General features: G+C 58.4%; 3 protein-coding genes across 8 annotated transcripts; 1 reads left to right on the top strand and 2 right to left on the bottom strand.

The window, feature by feature from the left end:
* Positions 1-1,105: 1,105 nt before the first annotated feature.
* On the top strand, positions 1,106-11,373 carry MICAL1 (microtubule associated monooxygenase, calponin and LIM domain containing 1). The gene is made up of 25 exons (XM_018079792.1): positions 1,106-1,131; positions 3,387-3,665; positions 4,345-4,552; positions 4,646-4,753; positions 4,946-5,044; positions 5,122-5,277; positions 5,476-5,576; positions 5,842-6,099; positions 6,491-6,606; positions 6,689-6,815; positions 7,091-7,163; positions 7,614-7,764; positions 7,838-8,025; positions 8,136-8,245; positions 8,329-8,379; positions 8,478-8,555; positions 8,900-9,074; positions 9,156-9,241; positions 9,351-9,810; positions 9,940-10,022; positions 10,196-10,294; positions 10,420-10,513; positions 10,592-10,691; positions 10,790-10,863; positions 10,969-11,373. Exons 2-25 carry the CDS (start codon positions 3,405-3,407, stop codon positions 11,097-11,099), a joined length of 3,387 nt encoding a protein of 1,128 aa, XP_017935281.1. The 5' UTR covers positions 1,106-1,131; positions 3,387-3,404; the 3' UTR covers positions 11,100-11,373.
* A 720-nt stretch (positions 11,374-12,093) lies between these two features.
* Positions 12,094-16,336, bottom strand: SMPD2 (sphingomyelin phosphodiesterase 2). 2 transcript variants are annotated; one of them, XM_008934286.3, is made up of 11 exons: positions 16,231-16,336; positions 15,502-15,691; positions 14,961-15,057; positions 14,798-14,874; positions 14,439-14,532; positions 14,261-14,350; positions 13,827-13,909; positions 13,481-13,613; positions 13,304-13,408; positions 13,069-13,225; positions 12,094-12,838 (listed from the first exon to the last, which is right to left on the bottom strand). In XM_008934286.3, the coding sequence occupies exons 2-11, from the start codon at positions 15,549-15,551 to the stop codon at positions 12,495-12,497; spliced, it is 1,230 nt and encodes a 409-aa protein (XP_008932534.2). In that variant the 5' UTR covers positions 15,552-15,691; positions 16,231-16,336; the 3' UTR covers positions 12,094-12,494. The 2 variants fall into 2 exon arrangements, with proteins under 2 accessions (XP_008932534.2, XP_017935283.1); XM_018079794.1 differs by lacking the exon at positions 16,231-16,336 and having other exon boundaries at positions 14,439-14,496; positions 15,502-15,624.
* Positions 16,337-17,233: 897 nt separating this feature from the next.
* Positions 17,234-25,818, bottom strand: TEAD3 (TEA domain transcription factor 3). 5 transcript variants are annotated; one of them, XM_029962532.1, is made up of 11 exons: positions 25,612-25,817; positions 25,418-25,480; positions 22,960-22,971; positions 22,470-22,607; positions 22,198-22,241; positions 22,030-22,091; positions 21,515-21,648; positions 21,229-21,402; positions 20,928-21,068; positions 20,563-20,715; positions 17,234-19,964 (listed from the first exon to the last, which is right to left on the bottom strand). In XM_029962532.1, exons 3-11 carry the CDS (start codon positions 22,966-22,968, stop codon positions 19,851-19,853), a joined length of 969 nt encoding a protein of 322 aa, XP_029818392.1. In that variant the 5' UTR covers positions 22,969-22,971; positions 25,418-25,480; positions 25,612-25,817; the 3' UTR covers positions 17,234-19,850. The 5 variants fall into 5 exon arrangements, with proteins under 5 accessions (XP_029818392.1, XP_017935243.1, XP_029818393.1 ...); XM_018079754.2 differs by lacking the exon at positions 25,612-25,817 and adding an exon at positions 25,135-25,283 and having other exon boundaries at positions 25,418-25,596; XM_029962533.1 differs by lacking the exon at positions 25,418-25,480 and having other exon boundaries at positions 25,612-25,818.
* Between the last annotated feature and the right edge of the window lie 1,521 nt (positions 25,819-27,339).

Raw genomic sequence — 27,339 nt, forward strand, 5'->3', positions numbered from 1 at the left:
GCCCCTCGGCCGTGGGGGAGGGTCGGGCAGGGCGAGGACGGAGGGAAGGCTGAGAAGGGTGAGGGCAGAGGAGGGGAGGGCAGGGCCGGGCTGGCCGGCAGCTGCTTGCGAAGCCGGAGCTCGTTTCCTGCTCGCCCTCGCCTGGCTGCACGCAGCTCCGGTCCCTCCCCACGCCCCGGTCCGCGCCTCAGTTTCCCCCTTCGAGGGGCTGTGGAGGTGAGTGGGGGGTGGAGAAGGGCAGAACATCCCTTGGCGGGGGGGGGGGGTCAGAGCTCTTGCTGCCCCCCCAGCCCTATGTCCCCCCGCTCGGCTGCGGACACGGTGGTGCCGGCATCCTGACGGCCGGTCCCCTCCGCCCGCCCTGCTGACAGCATCGCTCCGCAAGGCGGGTGCGAAAACCGAGGGGCTCAGCCCCCCCGAACCCGTGTCCTGAGTGACCCCGGGATGTCGAACGAGGGTCCCTGTCCCTGCTTCATGGCAGGGAAGCGCTTTGTCTCTGCCTGCCCCCTCCCCGCAGCCTCTCTCGGGGGCAGTGGTGTTCCCCTGGCTAATCGTCACTGCTCTTCCCCTCCTGCCCCTGAGTTCTGCTGCTCCCAGGACAAGGGAGAAGACAGCAGCCTCTGCCCATCCTCCTCCACTCCATTCCCAGAACCACCAGTGCTCCCAGTGCCGAGTAGGATAGGGTGGGAAGAACTTTGCTGAGATCTATGGAGGGATGCTCCATGGCATCCTCGTGGGGATGACTGTGGTTTGTGGTGAGGGAGAAGCAGGAGGAGGAAAAGGATGTAGGGTGTGAAGCCTGGTTGTAAGCAGACTTCCCCTTTGTGCTGAAATTCAGCTGCAAGAGGCAGCTCCGTCCATGGGGCTGGTGCGGAGCGGGGGAGGCCAGGCTGAGCAGCCAAAACGGGGGGGCAGGTTTGCTCCTCTCCAAGTGTTGTCTCTGTCCAGGGCTCCCTGGGACATTGCCAGGCTGTGGCTTGTAGATCCCCTGCAAAGGGCAACACCAAAATGTCCCGGAGAAGTGCCCACTTCTGCTGACGGCAGCGCAGGAGCCGAGGCTGGGTCCTGCACCTCCAAGGGGAGGCAGCTTCCCCCACCATCTCCCAGGAGGCTGCTTCTCTCCATGCAAGGGTAAGGGGAAGACCTCAGCCCGCAAAGTGGGATGGGGCATCCCTGCTCCAGGGATGCTCCACATGTGTCATACCTGGGTGATGTTCCCATAGGCATGTCTGCAGCCACCCCAACCAGAGCTGATATGAGCTGAGTCAGGGCTGGCTGCAACCCCCCCTCCTCCCTCCTGCTTGCAGGAGCAGTGTTAAGGGAAGAAATGCAAAAGGCATTGAGGGTGAGAGCAGAGCCAGAGGCAGCCTGGAGCAGTACTGTGCCCTTCTCTGTTGCCACTGGCCTTTGTGGGCTGAAAGCTGTTTATTTGCATCAAACCTGCAGGAAATGAGTTCTTCCAGGAGTTTCTGTCCTTGCTTGCAGTTGTCAAAGGGATTTGAGTGTGCCAAAGTGCTGGCATGATCATTGTTTCTGCAGGAAATGGTGTAACACAAGGCTTGTTGTTCTGCCTCCTCTGAGCCTCCCTGCCAAAGTGTAGGGGCTGGAAAGCTTTCCTGGATGGAGTGCTCCTCCCAGCATCATGTCCAGTGGGAATAGAGGCCTTGAGATGGGCTTATTCGAAGCCAGGAGCTGCTGAGGCTGGAGGAGATGCTCTAAGCACGAGCAGCTGCCTTCACCCCATCTCCCTGGGGCTGCTGCATGGTGACCTTGGCAGGCACCACTGCAGTAACATGAGCTCCTGGGGGGAAACCCATCCACGTGGGCCAGTGGTGCCTGGCCAGGAAGTGCTGCCTGGGCAGCCTCCATGGCAGGAGAACGGATGGCTGGTGGGACAGCACGCCTACACTCTCCAGTGAGGTTTGTAGTGCTGCCTCAATTAACCAGGCTCATTCTGTCCTGCTAGCAGCACTCAGGGAAAGAGCAGAAAGCTGTCCCAAGGTCTCACAGTCCTGTCACGAATGCAAAGGTCATGTCCTCTGTCCTCACGCTGCCACTCTGGGGTCTGGTGGGTGTCAGCTCCTGCTCTGCTTGGCTGGATGCCTTATCCTATGTCTGCCTAGGAAGGAAGAGGTTAAAATGCCTGGATTTCCTGACTCTGATGCTGGGAGGGAAGGTGACCTGCAGAATTGCTTTGCAAAGCACAGTTCTGGTGTTGGGAAACTCCTGGGTGAGACCAAACTTGAAACACAGCTAGAATTCAGTCTTTCCAGCCCAAATTTAAGCCTAGGCTTAACCAAGTTGTTTTCCCTGCCCCCACGCCTCCCCCCCCAGGGCAGCTTGGCTCATTCATGGCATCCTTCCCACTCCAGTGTCCCACTGCAGGGGTGGCTGCCACCTTTGGGGTGCCGCCAAGTGCCCAAGGTAACATTGAGTGGCAAGAGGGCAAAGAGCGGTGGTTCAAAGGTAGGAGCACTCCGTAATCCTGAGCCGGATCCTCCTTGGCAGTGCCGTGTCTCCACCAGCTGCTTTGCTGGGGTGGGGGAGCCTTTCACAGCCCCAGGGCTTGGCGACTGACTGGAAAGGGCAAAGCTTTGTTCTTCATGCTTGGGCTGGCAAGACAGAGGGTGGCACGGGCTGATGCTGGGGGGGATGGTGCTGGGAGCAGGAGACAGATGTAAGGAGTGCCAGTCTCCTGGGACATGCCAGGGGCAGGGGGTTTTGGTGTGCCCAGGGGAAATGTGCTGCACCACCCTTCCCCTGGGTTCCTTGGCATTATGGGGCCATTCATATGGTGGTTTGACTTTTTTTGTTTCCTCAACGGTGCTTCCTCTGTGCTAATCTGCTTCCACCTGCTCTGGGAGTGGCAGAGGTGGAGGCGAGGGAGAAAGTCTCCTCACTCCCAGTTGCTGAAGCCAGGCTGGCAGGACAGATCCAATCCTGCTGCCTCCTGCCCCAGGGCTGATCTTACTGGGTTTTGGGGCAGCTGTGTTGGTTCCTAAAGCCAGGAGCCTCTTCCCAGCCCCCCCAGCAAGGCCAAGGGTGAAGAGGAAGGAAGCGGTGTCTGCTCCAAAACAGCTTGCTCTGCTCTCAGCTGCTGCAGGTACACGCTGTATGGAGGAAGCCACTTACTGCCACCACAGCCCTCCCCATCCCCTCCCCTGACGTCACCCTGGCAGGATGACACCGTGGCTCTCTGGGTACAGCATCCGGGGGAGTTTCCGCCAGCCACTGCCAGAAAGGGCCCAAATTTTGATAGTGCCATCATCCAACGGCACCTGTAGCTGGGAAATCTAGTGCTGAGACAGCAGGGCTGGTACTGGGTGGGTTTTGGGATGGGGTCCAGGAGGGTCCCCTCCCCGCTGATCTCTGCCTTTCCTCACCAGGCTTTCGGGTGACGCAGGATGAGCGTGCCAGCTGATGAGCCGGGCAACGTGGCCCATGCCATCTTTGAAAGGTTCCTGCATGCAGGGGAGTGCCAGGAGGTGCTGGGCTGCTTTGGGGAGCTGTGCCAGCAGCTGGGGCTGCAGGGCAGTGGGCTGCAGCTCTACCACAGCCTCAAGGCTGCCCTCAACTACTGGAGTGCCAAGGCCCTGTGGAGCAAGCTGGATAAGAAAGCCGGGCACAAGGTTTACGACCAGGGCAAGGCCTGTGCCAGCACCAAGGTACCAAGGATATGGGGCGAGGGATTTGGGTCCCTCCCTGCTCTGTATCCTTGTTCCCAGGGTGAGAGCATCCCCTGAGGCACTCTGCCCCTCACCCCAGCGGGATGCAGGATGTGCCAGGCAGAAGGTTGATGGGGTTTAATGGGACAATGTTAACTAGTGCTGCTCCACTTTGCATGGTGTGATGCCACCTCGATGCCACCTAGCCAGCAGTGTCCTTCTTTCTCCCAGCTGTTCTTTGCTGAGGATGTCCCATGGGAGGGCTGCAAAGGGGCAGAGGGACCTGACAAGCCCTTTCTGGGAGACAGGAGCATGCTACAGTAGGATGTACCCCTGGGGCTGGGGTTCCCCTGACGGCTTTTGTCCCCACTGCTGTGCCCCATCATCCCCTAGCCCTGTGCAGAGGCTGCCAGGAGACCAAACCGGTGTCAGGGCTGCAGTAGACCTGCATTGCCCTGGACAAAGGCAAGGTTCAGAGAGTGGTGGGGCCACCTCACAGGGTCCCCTGGTTTGCAGGGAGAACCACTGCTTGCAGGTGAAGGGCTGGGAGGGTCAGATCCTGACCTGGGGAGCGGGGACATGCTGCCTGCGGGAGTGCTGAAGTCCCTGGGGGTTCACTGAAACCCCTGCTCTGGGGACTGCCCGCCCCCCTCACGCCGCCCATCCCATCCCGTGGCAGTGCCTGGTGGTGGGAGCCGGCCCCTGCGGGCTGCGGGCGGCCATCGAGCTGGCGCTGCTGGGTGCCCGCGTGGTGCTGCTGGAGAAGCGGGACTCCTTCTCCCGCAACAACGTCCTGCATCTCTGGCCCTTCACCATCCATGACCTGCGGGCACTGGGTGCCAAGAAGTTCTATGGGCGCTTCTGCACCGGCACGCTGGATCACATCAGTGAGTCTCAGGGGGATGAAGCTCTGCAACCCCGCAAACCCTCCTGTGGGGAGCCCAGGGAGTGCAGCCCCGAGTACCCCTCTCCCCTCCCAGGTATCCGGCAGCTCCAGCTGATCCTGCTGAAGGTGGCTTTGCTCCTGGGGGTGGAGGTGCACATCAGTGTGAAGTTTGAGGGCCTTGTTCCCCCCACACACAAGGCAGGTATGGTATTGCTGCAGGGTACGTGGTATCCCTGGGGACAAGAACAGGGCTGCGTGTGGCCACTCTGAGCCCCCCAGTCCCTCTGCTAGCCTGGGGCATGCCTTTTGGGGGGAACAAGATGCAACCCTCTCCCTCTCTGGAGCAGGTCCCAGCTGAGAACCAGCACACTTATGACCATCCCCCTCCTTGCAGGTGGCTGGCAGGCTGTGGTGCAGCCCAGTTCCTCTCCCCTCACCCACTACCAGTTTGACGTCCTCATCTCAGCTGGCGGTGGCAAATTTGTCCCTGAAGGTGACAAAAGGGGTCCCTGCAACCTGTGGACCAATAAGGGGGACTGGGTGGGGGCTCATACCTCTCCTCTCCTGCAGGGTTCAAGCGGAAGGAGACACGGGGGAAGCTGGCCATCGGCATCACCACCAACTTCATCAACCGCCACAGCCAGGCCGAGGTGAAGGTGGCTGAGATCAGTGGTGTGGCCCGAATCTACAACCAGAAGTTCTTCCAGAACCTCTACAACAAAACGGGTCGGTGGTCCCAGCCCCAGCACAGGTGGTGTTGGGAGTCCCTGTCGACTCCTGATGCAGCTGGAGGCTCAGCCCCAGGATGTCCCCTGTGATGGGATGCATGTCCCCACATAGTACCCCATCGCAGGGGCCATTTGGTGACTGAGCTCAGTGCAGGGGCTCCCTGTGGCCCTGGCTTAGCCCTTTCCCCATCACCAGGCATTGACCTGGAAAACATTGTATACTACAAGGACGACACTCACTATTTTGTCATGACGGCCAAGAAGCAGAGCCTGCTCAAGAAAGGAGTCATCCTCCAGGTAAGAAGGGCAGGGTCTGGCCCTGGGATCCCACAGTGATGGGCAACTGAAAGCCTGGAAGGTGGGATGCAAATCGTGTGTGCTGGTTTGATTGCATACCCCTGGGATAGTGGGATTTTTGGCAGCTGTTGCCTGTGCCACAAGAAAAATCCTTTCAGGGGGCTCAGAGCCCAATGGCACAGCTGCACCCCAGATCTGAGTGCTCCCAGGCTGAGGGGCAAACACCATCTCCCACATTCCAGCCAGCTTCAACCCATCCCCACAGGACAAAGCAGACATCGAGAGCCTCCTGTCCCCAGAGAACGTGAACCGGGATGCCCTCCTCAGCTATGCCAAAGAAGCTGCCAACTTCTCCACCAACTACCACTTGCCTGAACTGGAGTTTGCCCTCAACCACCGGGACCTGCCGGATGTTGACATGTTTGACTTCACCTGCATGACACGCTCGGAGAATGCGGCGCTGGTGCGGGATTACAATGGGGCTCGTCTGCTCCTGGGGCTGGTGGGCGACTGCTTGGTGGAGGTGAGGGTCCCCCCTGCAGCACCACCTCATGTCTCTTTCTGCAAGATGCACTGGTTGCAATATATTCCCCCTCCCTAAGTGCCTCTTGTCCCAACTGCCCAGTGCACCCCATCCCAGGCTCCCCAAGCCCCAGTAGTGGCATGCCTTGGTGAGGTTATCCCCTTCTCCAGCCCCACCAGAGATTTGGGGTTGGTTCAGGGTGGAGAAGCAGCCCAACTCCTCCCCAGACGCATCTGTACCGTCGGGGAGGAGATAGCCACCCATCCTCTCTCTGCGCGTCTGCCGCCGCTCCCGCTTTCATCCCCAGCCAAGCCCCGCAGCTCTCAGCCTCCTCCCAGCTGCCCTGACCGGCCATGTGACTCCAGCTCCAGCTCTGCCTTTCCCTTTGCAGCCCTTCTGGCCGCTGGGCACTGGGGTGGCAAGGGGATTCCTCGCCGCCTTTGACGCAGCATGGATGGTGCGGCGGTGGGCAGCTGGGACCCCCCCACTGGAGGTGCTGGCCGAGAGGTGAGTGTCCCCGTCCTGCTGGGCTGGTTCTGGAGTGGGCAAGGATGGTAACAGTGACCCAGGCCCTTTCCCTTGCACCCAGGGAGAGCATCTACCAGCACCTCTCGCAGACCTCCCCAGACAACACCAACAAGAACATCAGTCAGTACAGCATCGACCCGGCCACACGCTACCCCAACATCAACCTGCAGGCCATCAAACCCAGCCAGGTACCCAGCCAACTCCTGCCACAGGACAGCCAGCCAGCCCAGCCTCCCTGGCAGTCAGGGTGACACTAATTTGCACGGTTCCCAGTCCCCAAAGGGTGCAAGGCTGAAGCTGTTAGTTCCCAGGGCATTGAATACATTGTCCATTGTGGATGCAGGAGGGTTCTGGAGAGTTATGGAGGGATCCAGGTGTCTCCCTTGCCAGGGCCAGCTCATCTGCATGGTGCCATTGGCTCTGTGCATGTGGTGACCTACCACTGGCATGTCCCCACTGGCAGGTCCGAGACCTCTACCTTGTGGGCATAGTGGAGGTGGACCACAAGAGGAAGAGTGACAACCGGCTCATCACCGGTAGGAGCAGCCAGTCCTGCCCTAACCCCCTGCAGCAGCTCCCCCATTCCTCCCTGAAGCCCATGCCCGAGTAGCTCCTGCCCTGATTTTCCTCTCCATCCTTGTTTCTTGTGCCTTGGCCTGTGTTCAGCTGTCTGACTGTGTTTCTGTCCCAGTGGCACCTCTGGTTTCCCTCTGCTCCCCATGTGGGGACACAGCCCCCCACTGCCTTCTGGGGAGGAGGCTGCCTCCCTCCTAGCCCACACTGATGCTGAGCCATGAAATATTGACAGATGCTTTATGAAACAATTTATCGAGCCTTGCAGGGGTGGTTGTGGGGGTAGCAGGGGGAGTCTCAGGTCACTCCCATTGGACCCCTCCCCTATTAAAGCGGTGATGCTGCAGTGGGAGGCAGACTGGGGGGGTGTCCCCTGCCTCTGTAGGATGGAGACACATATGCTGCCTCCCCAGCAGCCTCTGGAGACGTCTACGAAGAGCTGCTGAGCTGGTGCCAGGCCAGCACAGCTGGGTACCGTGGCGTGGCAGTGACCAACTTCACCACCTCCTGGACCAGTGGCTTGGCCCTCTGTGCCCTCATCCACCGCTTCCGCCCTGATCTAGTGTGAGTGTCTGGGACCCCTCAGGACCTCCTCCCCTGCGGAGCCCACCCTGATGGCACCCGTGTCTCCCCCCAGGGACTTTGACTCTGTGGGCACCCAGGATGCCGTTCAGATCCACCAGATGATGCTGGACATGGCAGAACAGGAGCTGGGCATCCAGCCTGTCCTCTCCAGCATTGAGATGGCCACCATGACAGAGCCTGACCACCTGGGCCTCATCACCTACCTCAGCCAGTTTTATGAAGCTTTCAAGACCTCACCAGGTGTGAGATTTTGGAGGTATTTGTCCCATCCTGAGCCCCACTGGGGCTGGCTGGCTGCTTCCCTCTTTGTAGAGTGGGTCCCACCAACATGGCCGTGTCCTTCTGTGCAGAGGTAGAGGAGGTCAGCAAGAAACCACTGTCTCCCCACGGCACACGAGGGGCCATCCTCTTCCTCAGCAAGCTGCAGAAGAGCCGGAACCTGACACGCAAACGCGCCCACGTGAGGGACCCCCACCCGGATTCTCCTGACACACCAAAACCCTGTCCCCCTCCCCATCCTAGCCACTCCCTTTGCATTTACAGGACAGTGCCCAGAAGGATGCTGAGGCCAAGAGGAGCCACAGGGACACTGAGGTGGGTCTGCCCCAGGCACCCCAAGGAGTGCTCTGCAGGGGTGCAGCTTTCCTGGGGGGAGAGTGGGGGGCTGACCCTCCCCCTCGGGTCGCTCGTAGCTGGATGTGGGGCTGGATGGAGACACTCTGGACAGTGCCCGTGAGCCGCTGCAAACCACCACGACGGACCCAGGGCAGGTTGGTCCTCGTGTCACCCTGGGATGGGGGGTTCAGCTATGTAGGTGGCACTGGGGGCACACCAGTGGCTGGCAGGGCTAAGCCAAGGGCTGGGACCAGGGCTACGCAAGCAAACGCCCACGGGTTCCTGACTCCTCCCTGCTTGTTTCCTGACCCAACTGGTTTTCCAGAGCCAAGACTTGCCGCTCCCTCACTGGTGCCAGCAAATCCAACCTGAGCACCCAGACCCGTCTCTGCAAGAGGGGCAAAACCCCCACTGCACACCTATGGCTGCCAGCAAAGCCACGGGGCAGGGTGGGTGCCAGGACCCTGGTGCCACCCCGGCCTGTCCTCTCCCCCCACAGCTGCCGAGAGAGAGGGCAGGGGAGAACAGCGATGCCTGCTACTTCTGTGGCAGCCATGTCTACATCCTGGAGCGAGCTAGTGCCGAGGGACATTTCTTCCACCGTGGCTGCTTCCAGTGCCGCCGGTGTGGGGCCACCCTGCGCCTGGGCGACTACGCCTTTAACGAGGAGGATGGTGAGGCGGGTTTTGGGGAGAGGGGATGCTTGGGGCAGGACTTCTCCACCTTGCAGGTCATCACGTGAATTTGCCCCCCAGGTAATTTTTACTGCTCACTTCACTACCCCAATCTACCTGGCATGGACCTATCCCAGCACGAGGCCCCAGCACTGCCTGATTTAGGGGTAAGTCACCCTAAATCACCTAGGTGATGGAGGAAAGACAGTATGTGGAGGGGGATGCTTGAGCATGGCCCCCATGCTGCATCACTCCTCTGCTCTGGCTCTGCCCTAGGATGCTGATGCTGCCACCGACCCACCCTTGGATGCTGGGAGCCCATGTGTGTCCCCCAAGGAGGGGGCGCCTGGTCCCCTACAGCCCACTCCAGCGGCTCCACAGCAAGGGGAAGAGCCTGGCGCAGTGGAGGATGCTGTGGATGCTGGTGATGTGGAGGAGCAAGAGCTGCTGGCACAACCCGGGGGGGATGCAAGGGAGGAGGAGGGTCCTGGAGCAGAACTCCAGGGGGTGGCAGAGGAGGGTGAGGAGAGTGGGGGCAGGAGGAAGATCATCCTTACACCACTGGAGAAGCTCAGTCTGTCCACCCTGAATCTCACCAGCGAAGCAGAGCCTGATCCTCCACCGAAGCCAGCTCGTCTGTGGCTCCAAGCAGTGCCTGAGGCCCTCCCTGCCCCAGGGCAGGGTCAAGACTGCTGGAAGGAGGAGGAGGAGGAGGAGGAACTTGACATGCAGAAAAGTAGGTGGTAGAAGCTGGAGTCTCTGGATGAGCAAAGCTCTCAGTCCCTTCAGGACCCTGCTGTAACCTGCTGTACCCCACATCTTGCTCATGAGGCACCAGCCTGAAAGGGCTTTTCTCTTTGGGCAGCTTTGGAGGAGAGCGACAGCGAGGAAGAGGAGAAGAAGAAGAAAGAGGAGGAAGGCACAGACCTTGGCATCATGGCAGAGTTGGTGAGGATTTTTCCAGAGTGGCAGTGGCCCCACCAGCACAGGTGGTAGCTGGGGCTCTTGCTGGCATCTCCTCTCACAGAGGGATCAGGTCTGGCTCAGCCATGTCTGCCGAGGCAGGAGGTGCCTGGTGCAGGGACTGACCCCCCTCTGCCCATGCCACCATTTCTTCATAGTGCCTGAACCTGGGCAAAGAGGATATGTACTCCACCTGTGAGCACACACTGTCCCGCCGGGCCAGGGAAGCCCACATGAAGCGGTTCTGCAAAGCCCAGGTAACCCCCACAGGGGAGAGCTGGGTCCTCAGCCCAGCACCATCCCCTGTCCCCTCCATCTGGCTCCTGGTGGCCTTGTGATGGCAGGTGCCAGCCCACAGACGAGTGCTGCCCTTCCCTCGCAGGCCATCCAGAGACGGCTGGAGGAGATTGAGGTGACATTCCGGGAACTGGAGCAGGAGGGCATCAAACTGGAGAAGTTACTCCGGGATGAGAATGGTAAGACCAAGGTAGATGGAGCACTGTGTCCCCCGTGACAGGGGTTTGCACCCCACTCACCATCTCCCTGTCCTGCAGGCAGCCCAGCTGACCAGCAGACACAGTGGACAAACCAGCTGCTGTACTTGGTCCAGAAGAAGAACAGTCTGATGACTGAGGAGTCAGACCTCATGATTGCGTAAGGCTCGGGGGGATGTTCCCTGGTCAGTGTGGGAGCTCAGCTCATCCCAGCCCCTCTCGAACCCAGCACTCAGCATACTCCTTCCCTCCCCACAGGGTGCAGGAACTGAAGCTGGAGGAGCAGCAGTGGCAGCTTGATAAGAAGCTCCGGAGTTACATGAACAGGGAGGGTGAGTGCCAGTACTTGCCATGGGAGGGGGGTCCCTGTGCATGGTGTGGGGAGCAGGCCAGGGTTGTGGCCCACCCAGCCCTACTCTGGCCCCCTGCACCCACAGAAACCCTAAAGACACCCGAGGATTGCAGGGCTGAGCAGGAGACTCTGGCGCAGCTGTTGAAGGTGGTGAATGAGCGCAACCTCCTCATCCACATCCAGGAGGAGAAGCGGCTCAGTGAGCTGCGGGCCTGATCCCCACAGCCCCTGGACCCACCAGATCCTCCCTAGGGGGACAAGCAATGTGTGTGTGTGTCTCCTGGTACAAGCATCACTCTGAGCAGCCTCTGTGATGGTCGTGATGCCTGAGCTGCTTGCAAGCACCAGCAGCTGCCATGGCGAATCCAGCTCCCTGCTTGCCAAAGCCTGTCACGGAAGGGCCAGACCTGCTGGTGGATGCCCACATGGGGAGACACTGAGAAGCCCCCAGCTTTGGGGTGCAAAGAGGGTGTTCTCGCATGTGGCTGGATTGCCTTTGCCTTGTGCTTGCTTGAAAATAAGATTTGCAGGGGGCTCCAGGAGTGCCCAGCAGCAAGGAGGTGACCGTAGCCACCACAGGCAGGTCACAGGGGAGATGTCAAATGTGCAGGGGCAGCATCAGGACAGGTCCCTAGAAGCTACCCTGGGACATCCCTTCCAACTGAGGGCATCCATCCTAGCCTGGACTGTCCATCTCTTCAAGGGACATTTGGCTGTACAAGTGGGGGCCAGTGACAGATTGGGCTGATCCTGCCACTCTGCATGTCCACGCTGTCCCCAGCTGCTGCAGGAAACCAGGATCACAACCCCACCATGAGCCCCTTGGGGCAGGGAAGGGCATTTTGTCCAGATTGTGCCCAATCACTCTGTGATACCAAGGACAAGGGACGCCAGTGGCCATGTCCTCCTTGCCCCTTTCAGGTTTCTCCTGCTTGGCAATGCCACAATGGCCTTTGCACAGACCTCAGACCCCTCTAGAGTCTCCAGGTGTTGCAGGGTGGCCTCTGTGGCTGAATGGATCTTGCAGCAGCCCCAGACATGTTGGGGACGGGGGTCCCAGGCATGGGTTCTTAGCAATACCACCCTGTGTTCAGCCCTTATCCTGCCATTCCCCTCAGTGTCTCCTCCAGCTCTCCCTTGTGTTTGTACCAGCCCTACCATCCTGTTGCAGCCCCCCTCCTTTCTAATAAAGCCCCCCTGACCCGGCACCAAGGGCTAAAATACCACCTTTATTTTCTATCTGAGTCAAATCTGGTTGTTAGAGCAATCACCGGCGTTCCACCCCAGGCATGGGGAGCCTGAGTCTTTCAAGCCTCCCAACCAGGCCAGCAGGTCCCTCCAGGTACAAAGGGTGTATTTAAAAAGCAATAAAACCCCACGTCCATCGTAGTTCCCACAAGGGCCAGTGCAACAAATCTACCCCCAATATCTTAATTTCTCTCAGAGGCAAATGTCAAACCTGCACTACTGCATTGGCTGCACTGCTGCCAGAAGCCAGCTAAAAAAAGGATCAAAAAGGGACACAGTGGGGCTGGAGGGGTATTGTGGGGCACCCGCAGCCTCAGTTCAGCTGTCACTGGAGGGGTATTGTGGGACACCCACAGCCTCAGTTCAGCCGTCACTGGGACATTCCTGCAGCGTCTGCAGCACCATCCGCATCTGCTCCTCGGTGCTGTGCAGCATCTTCACCTCCATGGTGTGAAACAGGTGGAGACCAGTGGCAAGAAGGAGGATGCCGATGGCAAGGAAGGCCAGCAGGCAGAAGGAGAGCTTGGGGAAGGGCTGCCCAGCGTCCAGCCCTGCCAGCGCACCCAGTGCGGCCACGGCCTGCAGCAGCAGCAGCAGCAGGGCCAGCAAGGCCATCCTGCCCGAGGAGTAGCGCTGCCGCTGTGCTGCCCGCAGCCCCACGGCCACCTCTGTCCGTGCCTCTGTCACCACATCTACCAGCATTGGCTCTGCGGGGACAAGGGGCCTCAAGAGGGTGGGACCCCTCTCTACCACTCCTATACCCCCTCTTTTTCGCATCCCCACACTGTGCCCTGTTCCATGCACCACTCCACAAGCACCACCCCAAAGGATGTCCTACGCAAAGAGAAACATCCCCAGAAAACTCCATCCAACTCCATCAGTCCATCCACCAGCCCTCCCAGCACATGTGGACGCTGGCAGCAGCCCCCCAACTTACCAGCAGTGGCGAGGGTGGCACCCGCAGCCTGTCTCTGCCTCTGGATGTGCAGTGTTGCCATCACAGCTTCATGGTCTGAGAAGGGGACGTCCATGCCCGGAGCTGCCCCTGTGGTGGTCTTCAGCTCTTCACACTTTACCATGAAGCTGGAGATGGCCTGGGTGAGGGTGCAAGGGGGTCACACCAGTTCCTCAGCCTCGCCACTCACAGCTGGTGGTGAAGGGTTCCCCGTTACCTTGTAGAGGATGTAATCGATGCGGATGCCCAGTGGGAAGGGCAGCAGCTCTGATTTGTCCGTGAAGCAGTTGTTGGGGACAAGGGTACAACCATCCTCACAGCCCTGAGACAAGCGCTTTGGTTGGTAGGGGCCTCCTGGTTTGCCCCTGGACCCCACTCAGCCCTTGCTCCTCACCTCAAAGTGTGCGGCCTCAGCAAAGGCATCCCGCAGCCCCGTCCAGCCACGCAGCAGCCGGATGCCCACATCTTCGGGGTGCATGTTCAGGTCCCCTCCCAGCAGCACCACATCAGCCGCCTTGGAGGTGTGTCTGCAGGGGAAAGGATGGCTAACCTCCCATCCCTGCGCTGCCCTGCACCAGACTGCAGTGATTGGGACCCACCCAGTGCTTCTCAGCCTTACCCCTGACTGGGACTGGTGCAGCTGGGAGCTCTCTGCAGTGCATACCCAGGGGCAGGGGTGACTGCACATATCCTGGGGACCTGCAATGGGGGACCCTGTGGGGCACCCCTTGGCTGCTCACCGGATGAACTGTGCCAGCTCCCAGGCCTGCACCAGGCGGTGGGGCAGGTAGGCGTCCTTCTCCCGGCAGTACTCGGCGTGCAGCTGGTGAGAGCAGGGGAGCAAAGAAGCTGACTCCCATGCCAACACCTGCCTTGCTCCCAGGCTCCCTGCAAACCTACCCAACCTCTCTAGACGGTTCACCTGGGGTCTGGCCAACACCTCTGCCTTTATCTCACTCCCCTGGGGACAGCCTGGGATGCTCACCCCACTGCACAGCCAGACTGTGTGTCCCTGCCCCCCCTTCCTGAGTAATATTTTATTAAATCAGTGCATAGTCCAGGACAGAGGGTGAAGAGCAGGGGTTAAAGCAAGCGGACAGCAAAGAAGTGGCCCTTCATCTCCCTCCTTCCCATTGTCCCCCCCCCATGCTGGGTCCTTCCCTGGGATGCTCACGTGGGTGACATAGATGTTGAAGATGATCCCTGAGATCCTGATGATGACAAGGCCAACGGATTTGCCACAAAACCAGTCCCCATGCTGGAGCTGCCAGAGGGGAAGAAGAGCAGGTTGGGGCCACTGAGGCTCCGTGGGGGTGGACACAATGGTGCCATATGCCTCCTGCCCCACTTACCATGTAGGGGTACCCATTCAGCGAGTACTGGTAGAGGAGCGTGTCCAGAATGCGGAACCTGGAGAAGACGCAGAGGCCGCTGCCGATCACCCCACTGCAGGAGGAGAAAAGCACAGTGGGGAAGTGTGGTCCCTAAAACCTCTGCCTCCCTCCAGCCCCGAGCCAGGAGGGCTCCACGGATGCCTGAGTCCTAGTGTGCTCCCATGAGCATCCCACTCTCCAGACACGGGGTCTCCCACAGTGACAGAGGTGACCTACAGCACCTGCACCAGTCTCTACATGTGTCAAACATAGGACATGGCACAGCCCTGCCCACTGCCCCACAGACAGTCCTGGGGGGCTGGCCTTGTCCTTCTCACCTGCGGAAGTAATGAGAGAAGGGGTAACAGCCTCCTAGTTTCACCTTCAAGTCACTGTAGTCCCGTTCACTCCACACCTGGAGAACAGTAGGATGGGCTGAGAACAGTCACACTCACATCCCATGCTGGGAATGGGCACACTCGGCTCAGAAACTGCCCTCACCTCCTGAAGAAGCACCAGATCAAAGTCCTCCTGGCGCAGCATGTCCCCGATGAGCCGGATGCGCTCCTGCCGCCGTTTGCTCAGGTAGCGAATGGCCCTGCCAGAGAGGGGTGACAGTCACAGCCTGGCAGGGACGGGGTGATGGGGGCTGTTGGGGCACACTGCCACCCAAAATGGGGGGAGAGGGCTCCAGTACCAGCATAAGCAGGATGCAGATGGGAAAGGGCTATGCGAGGCCATTTGGACAAGAGGGATAATGCAGGGAGGCTGTTTGGGGACAGCTTCTCCTACCTGCAGATCTGAGGCAGCTCATCCTTGATTGGGGTGCAAATGGGGGACCTTCCCTGGGGTTAACAGGCACAGAGGGGACTGGAGGCACTACCCAGGCAAGCACCTCATGACCCTCTGGGGCTAGGAGAGTGGTGTGACTCCAAAATGAAGGGGACACAAAGGTAAACCCAAAGTGGGACCCCTCTCCCAATGTGGTGTCCCCGTCCCCACCCATGCAGCTAGGCACAGCCCTGGAGAACACTGGACTCACCAGCAGTTGAGGTCAAAGACACGAAGGCGCAGGGCGGGATCGCCCTCCATCTCTTGCTGGATTTTGCGGGGACCAGAGGGCAACGCTGGGCAGGGGGGGTCCTGCAGGGAGCAGACTGGGGGGACAGCCCCGGGGAGCCGGTGGAAGGTGCAGGACAGAGCCAGGGATCCGGGCTGGCGTAGCAGAAAGGCTGAGCCAAGGCAAAAGCCAGGAAGGAGTGCTCAGGGTGCTCCAGCCTACCCTGGGCCTGACCCCTCCTCTCCTGTGCACAAGGCCCATCCTGAACCCCAACTTGCCCCCACGAAGGGATCCATGTACCCCGACCACCATGTGACCCTCCATCCAGTTTGGACACCGGTGGGCCAGGGATGGCGTACAGGGCTTAACCTTCTGTCTGTCAGTGAGTTGTGTCCAGGATGGACTTTCACCCTGGTTTCAAAACGGAGATGCAAAGCACGGGCATGAGACAACTCCCCACAGCTCCCCACTCGGGAAGCTCACGCATCCTTTTGGAGACTCCAAACCGCGGAGGAGCCAGAAGCTCCTCAAACAGCTCCAGCGCTCTCCCAGCCCCAGCGCTCTCCCAGCCCTCGCTTCTCTCACGCCTGACCCCCTAAGATTATCCAGTTTCCTGTTCAGAACCGAAAAAGAGAAACTCTGGGGCTCCAGGATGCCGGTAGCAGGCGGCCGGGGGAGGGAGCCGAGCTCTGCCTGCTCCGGCGGCATTACCGAGCTGCTCGTCCCGTTCCTGCGCAGTGCAAACACCGGCGTCTCCTACCAAGGCCGAGCCCTCCGAGGCGCTCTCCGCTCCCAGCTCCCCGAGGGACGGGCGGGCGGCGCGACAGCGGCGGGGCGCGGAGCGGGGACGGGGGAGCGGGCAACAGGCAGGCGGAGCGGCAACAGGCGGAGCGGGACAGCTGGAGGAGCGGGGCAACAGGCGGAACGGAGCAACAGGCGGAACGGGGCAACCAGCCGAGCGGGGACGGGACCGGAGCAACAGGAGGAACGGGAGGCGGAGCGACCGGCGGGCGAGAGCGGACCTGGAGCGGAACGACGGCGGAGCGGGGCTGCGGGGGACTACACGGACTACACTACTACGCGTCCCGGCAGGCAACGGAGCGGAGCGGAAGGGGAAGGGGCCGGGGCGGATGAATGGGACTGGGGCGGGTCTGGGGCCGGGCGGATGAATGGGACTGGGCCGGGTCTGGGGCTGGGGTCGGTGAATGGGCCGGTGGGTGTAACGGGGGGCGCTGGGGGTGCACTGGGAGCACTGGGGTACGCGTGTCTCGCAGAACGGGGGAAAGCAGCTGGTGTTAAAATACGTCATCTCTGTCTCCTGTGTTTGGAACCGGGTGTGTGTGTACCGAACAGCCGAGGCACTACGAGCACACTTCGAGGGGTGTTGCTGACTGGTGGGACAGACCAGCCTTCTGCCACCTGCTGCTGGCGTGGGCGAGAATGCGACCCCCTAAAACGGGTCCCTGAACCCAGCGATGCTGCCGGGAATTGCAGGGAAGCGTCTTCCATGGGGTTGGTCGACCTTTCCCAAGCAAACCCTGCACCAGTGATTCAAATCAGAGCAAAATACAGCTGGATGTGGCATCCCGGTGCCGGGAGAGGGGGTCGCGGGAGAAACGTTATCCAGCCATGGGGTTTCATGGGACAGAGCAGCTTTCATAGTCCTGGTTGTTGAAGAAAACCTCAAGAAATAAAATATGAACTTCAGAAGCACTTGAGCCAACCCATGAACAAATAATTTTAATATTTATTTAGCAGACTGTAGTTTTTTCGGAGCTCTACAGTCTCCTCTCTTTGAAGTTGGACAGATACAGTAAACACAACAAATATATGATACAACCCATCACAGCTGGATTAAAAAAAATACACAAAAAATATAATACATAAAAAATTGGATTTTTAACATTGTGGACTGACACAGCTCTAAAAATGGTGATTGTAACCCTGGTAAGCTTTACAAAGTCTTTAAAAAAATAAAACAGTACTTCATGTGAAATTCATAAATACACTGGAGGAGAACAGAGAGGCTGGGGGGCAGGGGAGTTGAGAAAGTGTCTCTAGGATCCTGGCTAAACCCCGGCCAGGGCTGCTGGGGGCACCAGTCAGCGTGTGCCTGGGGTGTGGGTGCACACCCTGGGGCTCAGTGCAGGCGGGATGGAGGGATGCAGGGATGGAGGGAGGGTGGAGGCACAAACCAGTCCAGTTAATGAGGAGCTTTGTCCCTGGTTGGGGCTGGGAGTGGGGCACACCTGTGTTTCATGGTGGGGGAGTTTTGAGTTTTCATTCCCAGAGTTTCAGATCAGTGAGTGAAACGGAAGAAGAAAAAAAAAACAACAAAACAACAAACAAACATGCTACATATGAGAACTCAGCCAGGCCACCCTGGCACAGCACTGGGATAGGACTCCAGTGCCTTGCCTTGGATTTTTCCCTCTCTCTTTCCACCCTGCTCCATCTTGCCCTGTTCAATGCAGCTGCCTAAGTCCAGTCCCACCACGGAGCCCTCAGCTGGGCGTGGGGCCAGGATGGCTCTGCCCTGTCCCACAGGGATGGGTGTCTTCTCCCAGCAGCAAGAGGTCAAAGCCCCCATGCCTCACCAGACACAAGGCATCACAGTGGCAGCCAAGGCACTTTCCTGGGCTCTGAGGCTGTTCCTGCTCCTTTGCACCTGGCAGCATTGAGCCTAAACCTGCCCTGTCTCCCCATCCTGGGCTTTAGCCCCCCTCAAACCACTCCTGCCCCCCCTGCAGCACTGGTCTCTGCATTTCCTGCCACCTTCGCTCCCCTGCCAACACGAGAAATCCGTCCAGACCTGGCCACCTCGGGCTCCCTGTCCCCCTGCCAGCCTCCTGCCACCTTGCTCCATGCCACCTTGTCTCTCTGTGCCCCTCCTGCACCCCGGGGATGCTCTTCCCAGCCTCTGTCCTTGCAGTTGCAGCCTCAGGGCTGGGCATGCTGCATTGGCTTACTTTGGGCTGCAGCCATAAAAATTCCTCCAAGCAGACCCAGTCCCTTATCCTGGCATCCTTCCTGTTCTCTGTCCCCTCTCTGTCTCTGTCCCCTCTGTCCTAAACTCTGCCCACTGACAGCCTGGCCCTGTGTTGCTCAATATGCTTTTCCCTGCACGAGCCACTTCTCTGGCCACTTCCCACAGGATGCAGGCAAGTGGACAGAGCAATCCAGAACAGTCAACACAGAAAAAAGGCAAAAAAGGTGAAGAAAAAAGAACCGAAACAAAGAAAATGTATATATGCAAAGTAAATCAGGCAAATCTAACCTCACTGCTCTCTACTCCTCAGCAAGTGACCACAGCAGGGACGTTGAGCCTGGGCCACCCCCAAGTGCTATCCTTGAAAGCCCACACAGAGCTCAGGGGATCCCACACAAAAACCAGCCAGAGATGAAAACATCCTGAGCCTTCCCTACACAAGCCACTCCCCGTGCCTGGTAGTTCCGCTGTTGCCTCCAACCCAGTAAACTCTGCTGTCACCTCTGCTGGTCACCAGCACAGCACGGGGCAGAGGCCCAGGCACTGCAGAGGGTCATCATCCCGATTACAAGCACGGTGTCCTTTTAAAAAGTATTAAAAAAGCACTTTAACTTAAAAAAAGGAAAAGAAAAAAAGAAAGAGACATAAAAAAACATGGTTTGCATTGTCGATGCCCTCATGCCTTCACTGCCACTGGTTCCCAGTGCCCCAACTGCACACAGAGAAGCCCCCAGCTGCCAGTCCCAGGGAGGCAGCAATGTCCCCCTCCTCCACTCTGCTCTGCCCTGCTCCTGCCTTGCACAGGTCCCCACTGCCACCTGGGCTCTGCCAAGCTGTGCCAATGACACTGCTGCTGCCATGCCAATCAGTTTTGGACCAGACCTGGTGCAATGCCCCTCCTCCAGCCCATCTGTGCTCACTCCTCTCCACTCAGGACCAGGACCACTTCTGAGTGAGGGTGGGGGTGAAAGAAAGGGTCGTTCTCTGCTCCGACATCCCGCTGGTGACGACACGGTGGGATCCTGGCCTTTATCAGCAACACCGAGGACCGGTCTCTCCTCATCCAGCACCGGATGTGGGTTTCCTTTCTCCCTATGTTTCTTTTCTCATTCTTTGTTTTTTTGGTTTTTTTTTCATTTATTAAAAAAAAAAAAAAACAAAAACTGTTCCTAAGTAGAAAACATCTGCAATCACAAGTCAGTCTTTTTTGGCTATTGTTGTTCTTGAACCTCCTCCTCTCTTCAAATGACTTCTCACAAGGCAACAGGCACGGGCGGCTACTCTGCGTGGCCCCCTCCCTCCCCTGCACGCCCCTTGTGCCCCTGCCTGTCCCCGAGTGCCCCTAGTCCTTGACCAACTTGTACACATGGTGCTGGGCGCCGTGCTCGCTGGTGGAGACCTCGAAAACAAAGGCAATGCAGAGCAAGGTTTCCTGGGTATCCCTGTTCGTAACAACCTGTAGCAGAGCAGAGCGTGTTAGGGGAGTGCTGTGGGCAGATGCAGTTATTCAGGGGGTTGCATGGGCTCATGCACATGGGCACAGCCACTTTGCATCATGAAAAATTTGTTACCCATTATTTGTAGGGTTGCACAGGCACTGGCAGAGTCAATTTAATTGCACCGTCAATATTTACTACCCAATTTTGGGGGGGGGGGAGGGGACAGGCTGAGGAACAGCCTGAATTGCACCACCAAAAATTTGCTACCTGTTGTTTGGGAGAGTGTTGCATGGGCTCAGGCATAGCCACTGCATTTGCACCACAAAAAATTGCTACCCATTATTTGGGGAAGGCAAACAGGCTCAGGCACAGCCTATTTAACTGTTCCGTGAAAAATTTGCTTCCCACTATCTGGGAGACTTGTCCAGGCTCAGGCATAGCCACTTTGTTTGCATCATCAAGATCTGCTCCCTGGAATTCAGGGGCTGTGTGGGCTCAGGCACAGCCAGGAGTATCTGAGCTGCTGGAGCACATGCCCAGGACCGGCAGGGCCAATGCAAGTGCGGGCTCCACACTTCCGGTGGGAAACATTCCCTGGAAAAGGAGTGGAGGTACCTGCAGGATGGTGAAATTCTCCAGGACACTGTTCATCATGTACTTCTCTGGGAGGTGCTTGAGTTTGTGGATGAAGTTGATCATGTACTCGCACATGGGAGACCGGTGGATGCGGTAGATGAACCGTCCGTTCTCCAGACGTGCATACTCCGTCTGCAGGGGACAGCCAGGGTGAGCAGCTGTCACATGGGATGTAGGCATAGGCAAGTGGTGGCCAGCTGGGACATAGTGATGTCCTCTCCACTCCGCTCATGGACAGGTATGAAGCCACATGTCCTACACCCAGCTCTGGGGCTTTCTCCATCCCAGGACCCGCTGTGGACCAATTCCTACCCCTTCCCGATGCAGCAGGGCATGGAACTCACCTCCACCTTTTCCACGACCTGCTTCCCAAAAGAGCACACCTTGGTGGATACTGTGATGGTCATGTTCTCTGCACTGCTGTACTGGCTGCTGACACCGTAGAAGGTCCCCGGCCCGTCCTGGATCGTGCTGTTCAGATCAGCCTGGAGAGATGAGGGGAGAGAGGGTCCCATTAGGCACCACCACACCCAGCTCTCGATGGGGACAGGAGACACCAGCTTTCATGCTGGCAGGGGGCCCAACCTGCAACGAGCCCATGGCTCAAGGACAACCCTTCCCATCCTAATCCTCCCAGCATCATACCCAAAATTTGACGAGAAAGAAGGAGTTCTGGGGCCCACGCTCATAGAGTTCCTTAAGGCCACCTTTCTTTTCAGGAAACTTGTCATAGATCTGGCGGATGTCCACGGCCTCCAGCAGTGGGTCGCTGTATGAGGGGTTCGTCTGGCCAATGTGCACAAAGAGGTGTTTGCTGTACTGTAGGGACCAGGGACATTAGAATGAGAGGTCAGGTGAAAGCAAGATGCCACCAAGCACAGGTGTGTGTGCCATCCCCCACAGCTGGTGGGGATACGGAGGGGACCGTTACCGTTTCAGCATCCCGCGGCACCTCCATGAAGGCGGAGTACTCCAGAAGCCGGAGCTTGGCGGAGGCGATGGTGCGGTCCTGCCAGACAGGCACGGCTGATGCAGCTGGCGGGAGCGGAGCCAAGGGCTCGTAACCTGGGGCAGGGGGAATGACATGGGGATGGGGGCAGCTGTGAACTGGGGGGAGTCCCCCTGCAATGCCATGGTGCTGCTGTCCTCACTGCATTCCCCACTCTCCCTTATCTCCCAGCATGGGGGTTTTCCCACAGAGTGGCTAAAACACAGGATGTGCCAGTCCTACTCCTGAGTGGAAAGGGACTGGAGGGGACCCAGCCAGGAGCAGCAGGGTCCTGCTCACTGCAGGACTTTTTGCCAGGTTTAAACTCAGGCTTTTCCCCCATCAGGACTGGGGAAGAGCCTCAGGCGGGTAGCACCGTGGGTGGGGAGGGGACAGGGGACAAATATGACCTGGCAGGGGCACAGGGTTCCCTGCAAGGGGGCAAGGACGTGACTTACTGGCTAGTGATGGAGGCATGGGTGGCTGGATGGGGTAAGCTGGTTGTGCAAACGGTTTAATGCTGGAAAGTAAAGAGCATCATCAGGTTACCAAGCCCGGGATACCCCACTCCCTTGCCAAGGTAGGGTCCTGCCTGGTGCCAGGTAGTGGAGGGGTTTCATACTTACTCCTGAGAGGGTCCAGGCTGTCCTGGGATAGGCCCACTCCAAAACTGGAGAAGTAGCACAGGGAAAAGTCAGCGGCTTATGACTTTCTGCCCCAGCCAAATTCCCCTCACCTGCTGCAAACAGCAAGGAGCCCCCATTTCTCCCCCTGCATTGCCACCATGGCTGAGGATGGCTGTTGATCATCCCCCTGTCCTGTGTGGCTCATGCACAGGGATCCATGCCCCCCCTGCCCCAGGGGGTCCCTGTATGGGGGAACATGGGGTTGTGCTCACCCTGGGGGCAGCAGAGAAGACGGCCTGAGGAAGAGGAGGTGGGGGGCTGAGCTTGTTCTGCAGGACGCTGGCTGACACGATCTGCGCAGAGGACATGGAAGCCATGCTCTGCAGAGCTTTATCCTTCGAGACCTGGTCCTGGAGGCAAAAGGGAAGACAGGAGGGTAGTGGTGGTTACAGGGGCAGACTGAGCTTCCTCAGTCCAATTGTGCCTGACAGGTTTTGCAAAGCTAGGAGCCAACTCTGCAGCCTGGCCAAGGGGTGCGGGCAGAGGGATCCCCCCACCCCTCTCAAATGTACCCATCTTAATTAACATTTGAAGCTTGAAAATGTTCCCTGGGCAAAAGCTGACAGCTCTGGAAGATGTGAATCCCAATCCCTGTCCCACTCCCAACCCCTGTCTCCCCCCACCCTTGGGGTTAGCCCCTCCCTGGAAGAGGGCAAAAGGCAATGGGGAACAAAAGGCATTTCAAACTCAAACTCAACTTACCAAGTTCATGGCCTGTCCACAAAAGAAAGGAAAAAAAAAAGGTTAGAGTGTTGTGGGAGCCTATGGGTACTGTGTGCACCTCCCCATCAGTCAGGTATCCCCACTCCCAGCTCATCACGGCATCACACAGATTTTGGGAGTGAACCCCTCGACCTGGTTGGTCACCAGGGGATTGCACATGGTGGCCATTTATGCCTGGGCTTAATCCCACCAGGAATGGGATGCCAAAGTCCCCCAGTATTTTATGGGGTCACTGAGGTGAGCCAAGCCTGTGTCTTTCTTGGCTCTTTAATAACCTCTACAACCTCTTCAGGGGCCCTCAATGCTTGCCAGGGCACAGAGAGAAAGAGCTGCCAGCTCCTGCTCTGACTGGCAAAGGGCACCTGCACCTGCCATGTGTGCATTTATATAGGAGACCAATCATTTTTCCTTTTCCCTTTTGCTCTGGAGGTCACAGCACCGCTGGGCAGGAGCACAGGGCTCAAGGCTCCCAGGTATTGCCTGGGGCAAGGCTGTTCCTCCACTTGCACATACAGGACATGTGCATGCTGGTCCCAGTGCGCACCCTCTGTTTTCCTTCTGAACCTTCCCCAGGGATCAATGCTTCATTTATTTTCACCTGGGGTAGGGTGGGAGCGCAGGCATGCAGCCACATGCTGGGAGCATGAACACTCACATGACTGCAGCTCAAAAATACAGACACTGCTCATGGAAGGGAATTTCCATCCCACAGTGCTGCGTGAGGGCAGAGGGCTGCCTGCACCGGTCTTGGGAAAGGATGTTTTGTATCCCCGGAGTATTGCTCAGGGGGATCTCTGTCCTGGCTGTTCCCTGCCAAATCCCACAGGGAGCATGCCTGGGGATAGAGAGCACAGCCATGGACACAGGCCTCCAACCCTGGACCCCAGGAGTCACTGCTGCCTCCAACTCCCCCTTTGCCCTGCACTGTGCTGTGCAGCAAGAAAAGCTATTCATTCTATGTTATTTTGTTGTAAAGGCTTCTGCTGCTGCTGCTCCTGCTGCCCCCCTCACCTCCCTGACTGCCCTTCTCGGGAGCTGGGTTTAAGACATACAAGCGCAGAGGAGCCTCCCCAAATAGTTTCAGGTGCCATCTCCTGGCTTCTCCCAGCAGATCAAACCCTCCTGGGCTGTGGGAGCCCTCCTGCCACCTCAGTCATGGGGCACTGGGGTCCTTGCTGAAGGGCTTTGGAGGGCACAGCTTGGTGAGCTTCCAGGCAGCATGAACTGGAGCTTGTTAAAGCTTTGAGGACAAAACTGCCAGCTCCAGCTCTGATGGTGGCCCTCGCTCTCAACTCTCTGGCCCCTGCTGCCAGCCTCAGTGCTGGAGATGGATAGAGCACCCAGGACAGGGGGGGCTGGTGATGCTTTTGGGACCTCAAGGTCAGCGGGCTGAAAGGCTTTCTGGGCTCCCACACACCCAGCAAGGCAGTAGGTCACCCCTGGAGATGCCCAAGGAGATCCTCCCTGGTGTGACAGTCAGGCACATCCCAGGAGCTGGCTGTCCCCAGTGGGCAGTCATGCAGTGGGGACTGCTCTGCCCCCCACCTTGCACCGTGTGCGTCCAACCCGAACAGGGCTCGGTCTTTCGGTGATGCTCCCAGGCCTGTCTACGCCCCCCCATCATCACCCTCCCCACTGCCACCACAAAGCTCGGTGGGAACAGTTATGGAAGGATTAGTTGGGCTCCAGTTAGGAGGAAAGAAGAAGAGAAGGAAGGAAAGAAAAGCCAACCAGAGAAGAGAGACAGGATGATCCAGTTTTTCCTCACTTGGCTCCCTTGGCTCCTGGAACCATGGACTGCCCCGACACTGCTGAGCCTCCTTCCCAGCAGCATGGCCCCATCTGGACCTGCTGCCATGCACATCCCTGAGGTGCCCCTAGGCCATACTCACATCCTGGTGTCTCACAAGCCACTGGGTTGGCAGCCTGCAGGGAGCCCCCTGACCCCCCCGCTTCTGCCCACATCCCACCAGCAGCTGTCCTGAGTAGGGTCAGGTCTCAGTTGAGGAGGGGAGTGGGCCTTTGCATACCTTGCTTAAACCTTACTCTGCTTCATTGGCTGCTCTGGGGAGATCTTCCCCTCCTGGGAGAACCCCTGATGGCCCAAAAGAGGGGGCAGCCCTCATACATCACCGGAGGAGGGTTTAAACCCACATTTTCCCACGGCAGAGTTCTTGCCCAGGTGAAAAGAGGAGATTCGGCACCCAAATTCACCCTCCTGAAGGAAAGGGAAGGGCTCTGTTGCCCCTCCTTGCACTTCTCTCTGGGCATCCCACAATGACACCTGTAAAGATCATCCGGACCTAGAAGCCAAGTGAGCGGGAAGAAAAATAAAACACCAAAAAAGAAAGGTAATACAGGGAAGCAAGCAGCACACCGCAGAGCCGAGGGGGTTAGTCGTCAGCAGGCGGGGGCCAGCGATGCGGGGAACGCGTACCTTCAGCTTGGACTGAATCTCACGAGATTTCCGTCGGGCAAGAACCTGCAAGTGGCTAGAGACCTGCAGAGAGAGAGCAGAAGGAGAGGGGGAACAGCAGAGCCGTCAACCAGAGGAAAGGAGGAAGAAGGAGAGGGGCTGCCCATGCTCACAGAGACACCGCCGCAGACACCTGGGCAAGGGCGTCAACGTACCTTGATGCCAACCTGGTACTCCCGCACCTTCTTCCGAGCTAGAACCTGTATGTGGCTGGACACCTAGCGCCCGCCACGCCGTTCAGAAAGGAAAACACAGAGAACGTGAAGATATGTTCCCCTTGCAGGGTGGGATGCTGTCCCCAGGGAAGGGAGTGTGGAGAAATGGGGGAGCACTTTTTGCTGCTTCTGGATGATGCTGAGGGTCGTGCACCTGTCGCGAGCTGGAGGAAGGAAAAATGAGGGGGACCCTGGTGCTGCACTGGTTGATGCTTGTTTGTGCCCCCCTGGCTGGGGTGAAGCTCCTTGGAGTAAAGCTGCTGCAATTGAGTGGGTCAATATTTACCATCTCTTGGAGATAGACAGACCCTGCCAGCCCCTGCAAGCACAATAACCTGAGGATACAGCCTTGCAGGTTTGGGGTGCCCCTGGGTTACTTGGCAGGGGCTGCTGTGGGACTGCCAGTCCTAAATTATTCCAGGAGGGACTGGCTCATTACCCCAGGGCTCCGGCTGATTTTGCAGGTGGGAAAGATGAGAAAGTGGTTTTTTATGTCTAGGTCCCTGTAGGAGGAGGATTCAAAGAAAAGGGACTGATGTCCAGGCAGGAAAGGTGCAGCATGGCTGGGGGGCCTGAGCCACAGGCAGGGGGGCATCTGGCAACCCCCAGGCTTTGGGGCTGATTTTAGGAAGAACCTTCTCACACCAGTGCCAGTCTGTCCAAGAAGAGACACAGGGCTGTCCAGGACATGAGCACACAGAGAGATCAATGCCATGTCAGCTCTCCCCTGCGCTTTTCCTGAGTCCCTCCAGAGCATTGCATTCTTACCCCATGGAGGGGGGGCTCACCTGTGTCTTTAAGCCAGAAATAAAGCACTGCCTGGCACTGGTCTAAACACAAGGACAGTGGCCAGACTGTGGTCCCTCTCCCTCCAGCATAAGTCCTGGAGCAATGTCACCCTCCAGTGTCTTGGGACCAGCATTCCTCTCTTGCTGGGACTCATGGCAGTCCCAGCCTAAGTGTCCCGAACCCATCCATCTCCCTATGGTGGGAAATGCTCCCCAGCATCCAAGGCCACTGGTTCTGCCAGGATGGGTGGTTTGGCTCCTGGCTAGGGGCCACCGTGGAGGGGAGGGAAGAGCCACTGGACATGTGACAAACAGATGTCCCACTGAAGGCTGCAGCAGCCTGGTCCTCAGACAGGTTTGGTGCAGTGAGGGCTCCAGGGATGAGTGTGACCACTGTGTGCTCCCTGGCCTGTCAGCGTCCCTGTCTGCCCCAGCATCCAACAGCACAGGGCAGCAATGTCGGGGAAAGGGTTCTGCAGTACCTCTGACCCCACCAAGACCAGCACCACAGCCCTGCACAGTCAGTTCCTGGATCCCTGGCTGAGTTGGGGATGCCTTGGTCTCAGCCCAGGGGTGCCTTTGCTGTGGCGTCTGGCAGAAGTGGTAAAATGCCTGGCAAGGGGCAGAGGTAGGAACAGTCTCCAGACTCAGGAGGAGTAGCAGATTCATGCCAACACACACAGATACACACACTGCCTGGACAGAGATTTTGAGGGCTCCTGTCACCCATGGGGTGACCTCAACCAGGCAGGGGGCTGGGTGCTGCCTGCTCCTACAAGCCCTATTTCAGGGCATCCTGTGAGAGAGCAAACCCGAGGGGGATTGTGCTCACAGGCGAAGCTCCTCACAGAGGATGGGGGACCCGCTGACAGCAATGGTG

This window comes from Manacus vitellinus, unplaced genomic scaffold (assembly GCF_001715985.3).
Source record: "Manacus vitellinus isolate BGI_N305 unplaced genomic scaffold, ASM171598v3 scaffold_47_pilon, whole genome shotgun sequence".
NCBI lineage: Eukaryota > Metazoa > Chordata > Aves > Passeriformes > Pipridae > Manacus > Manacus vitellinus.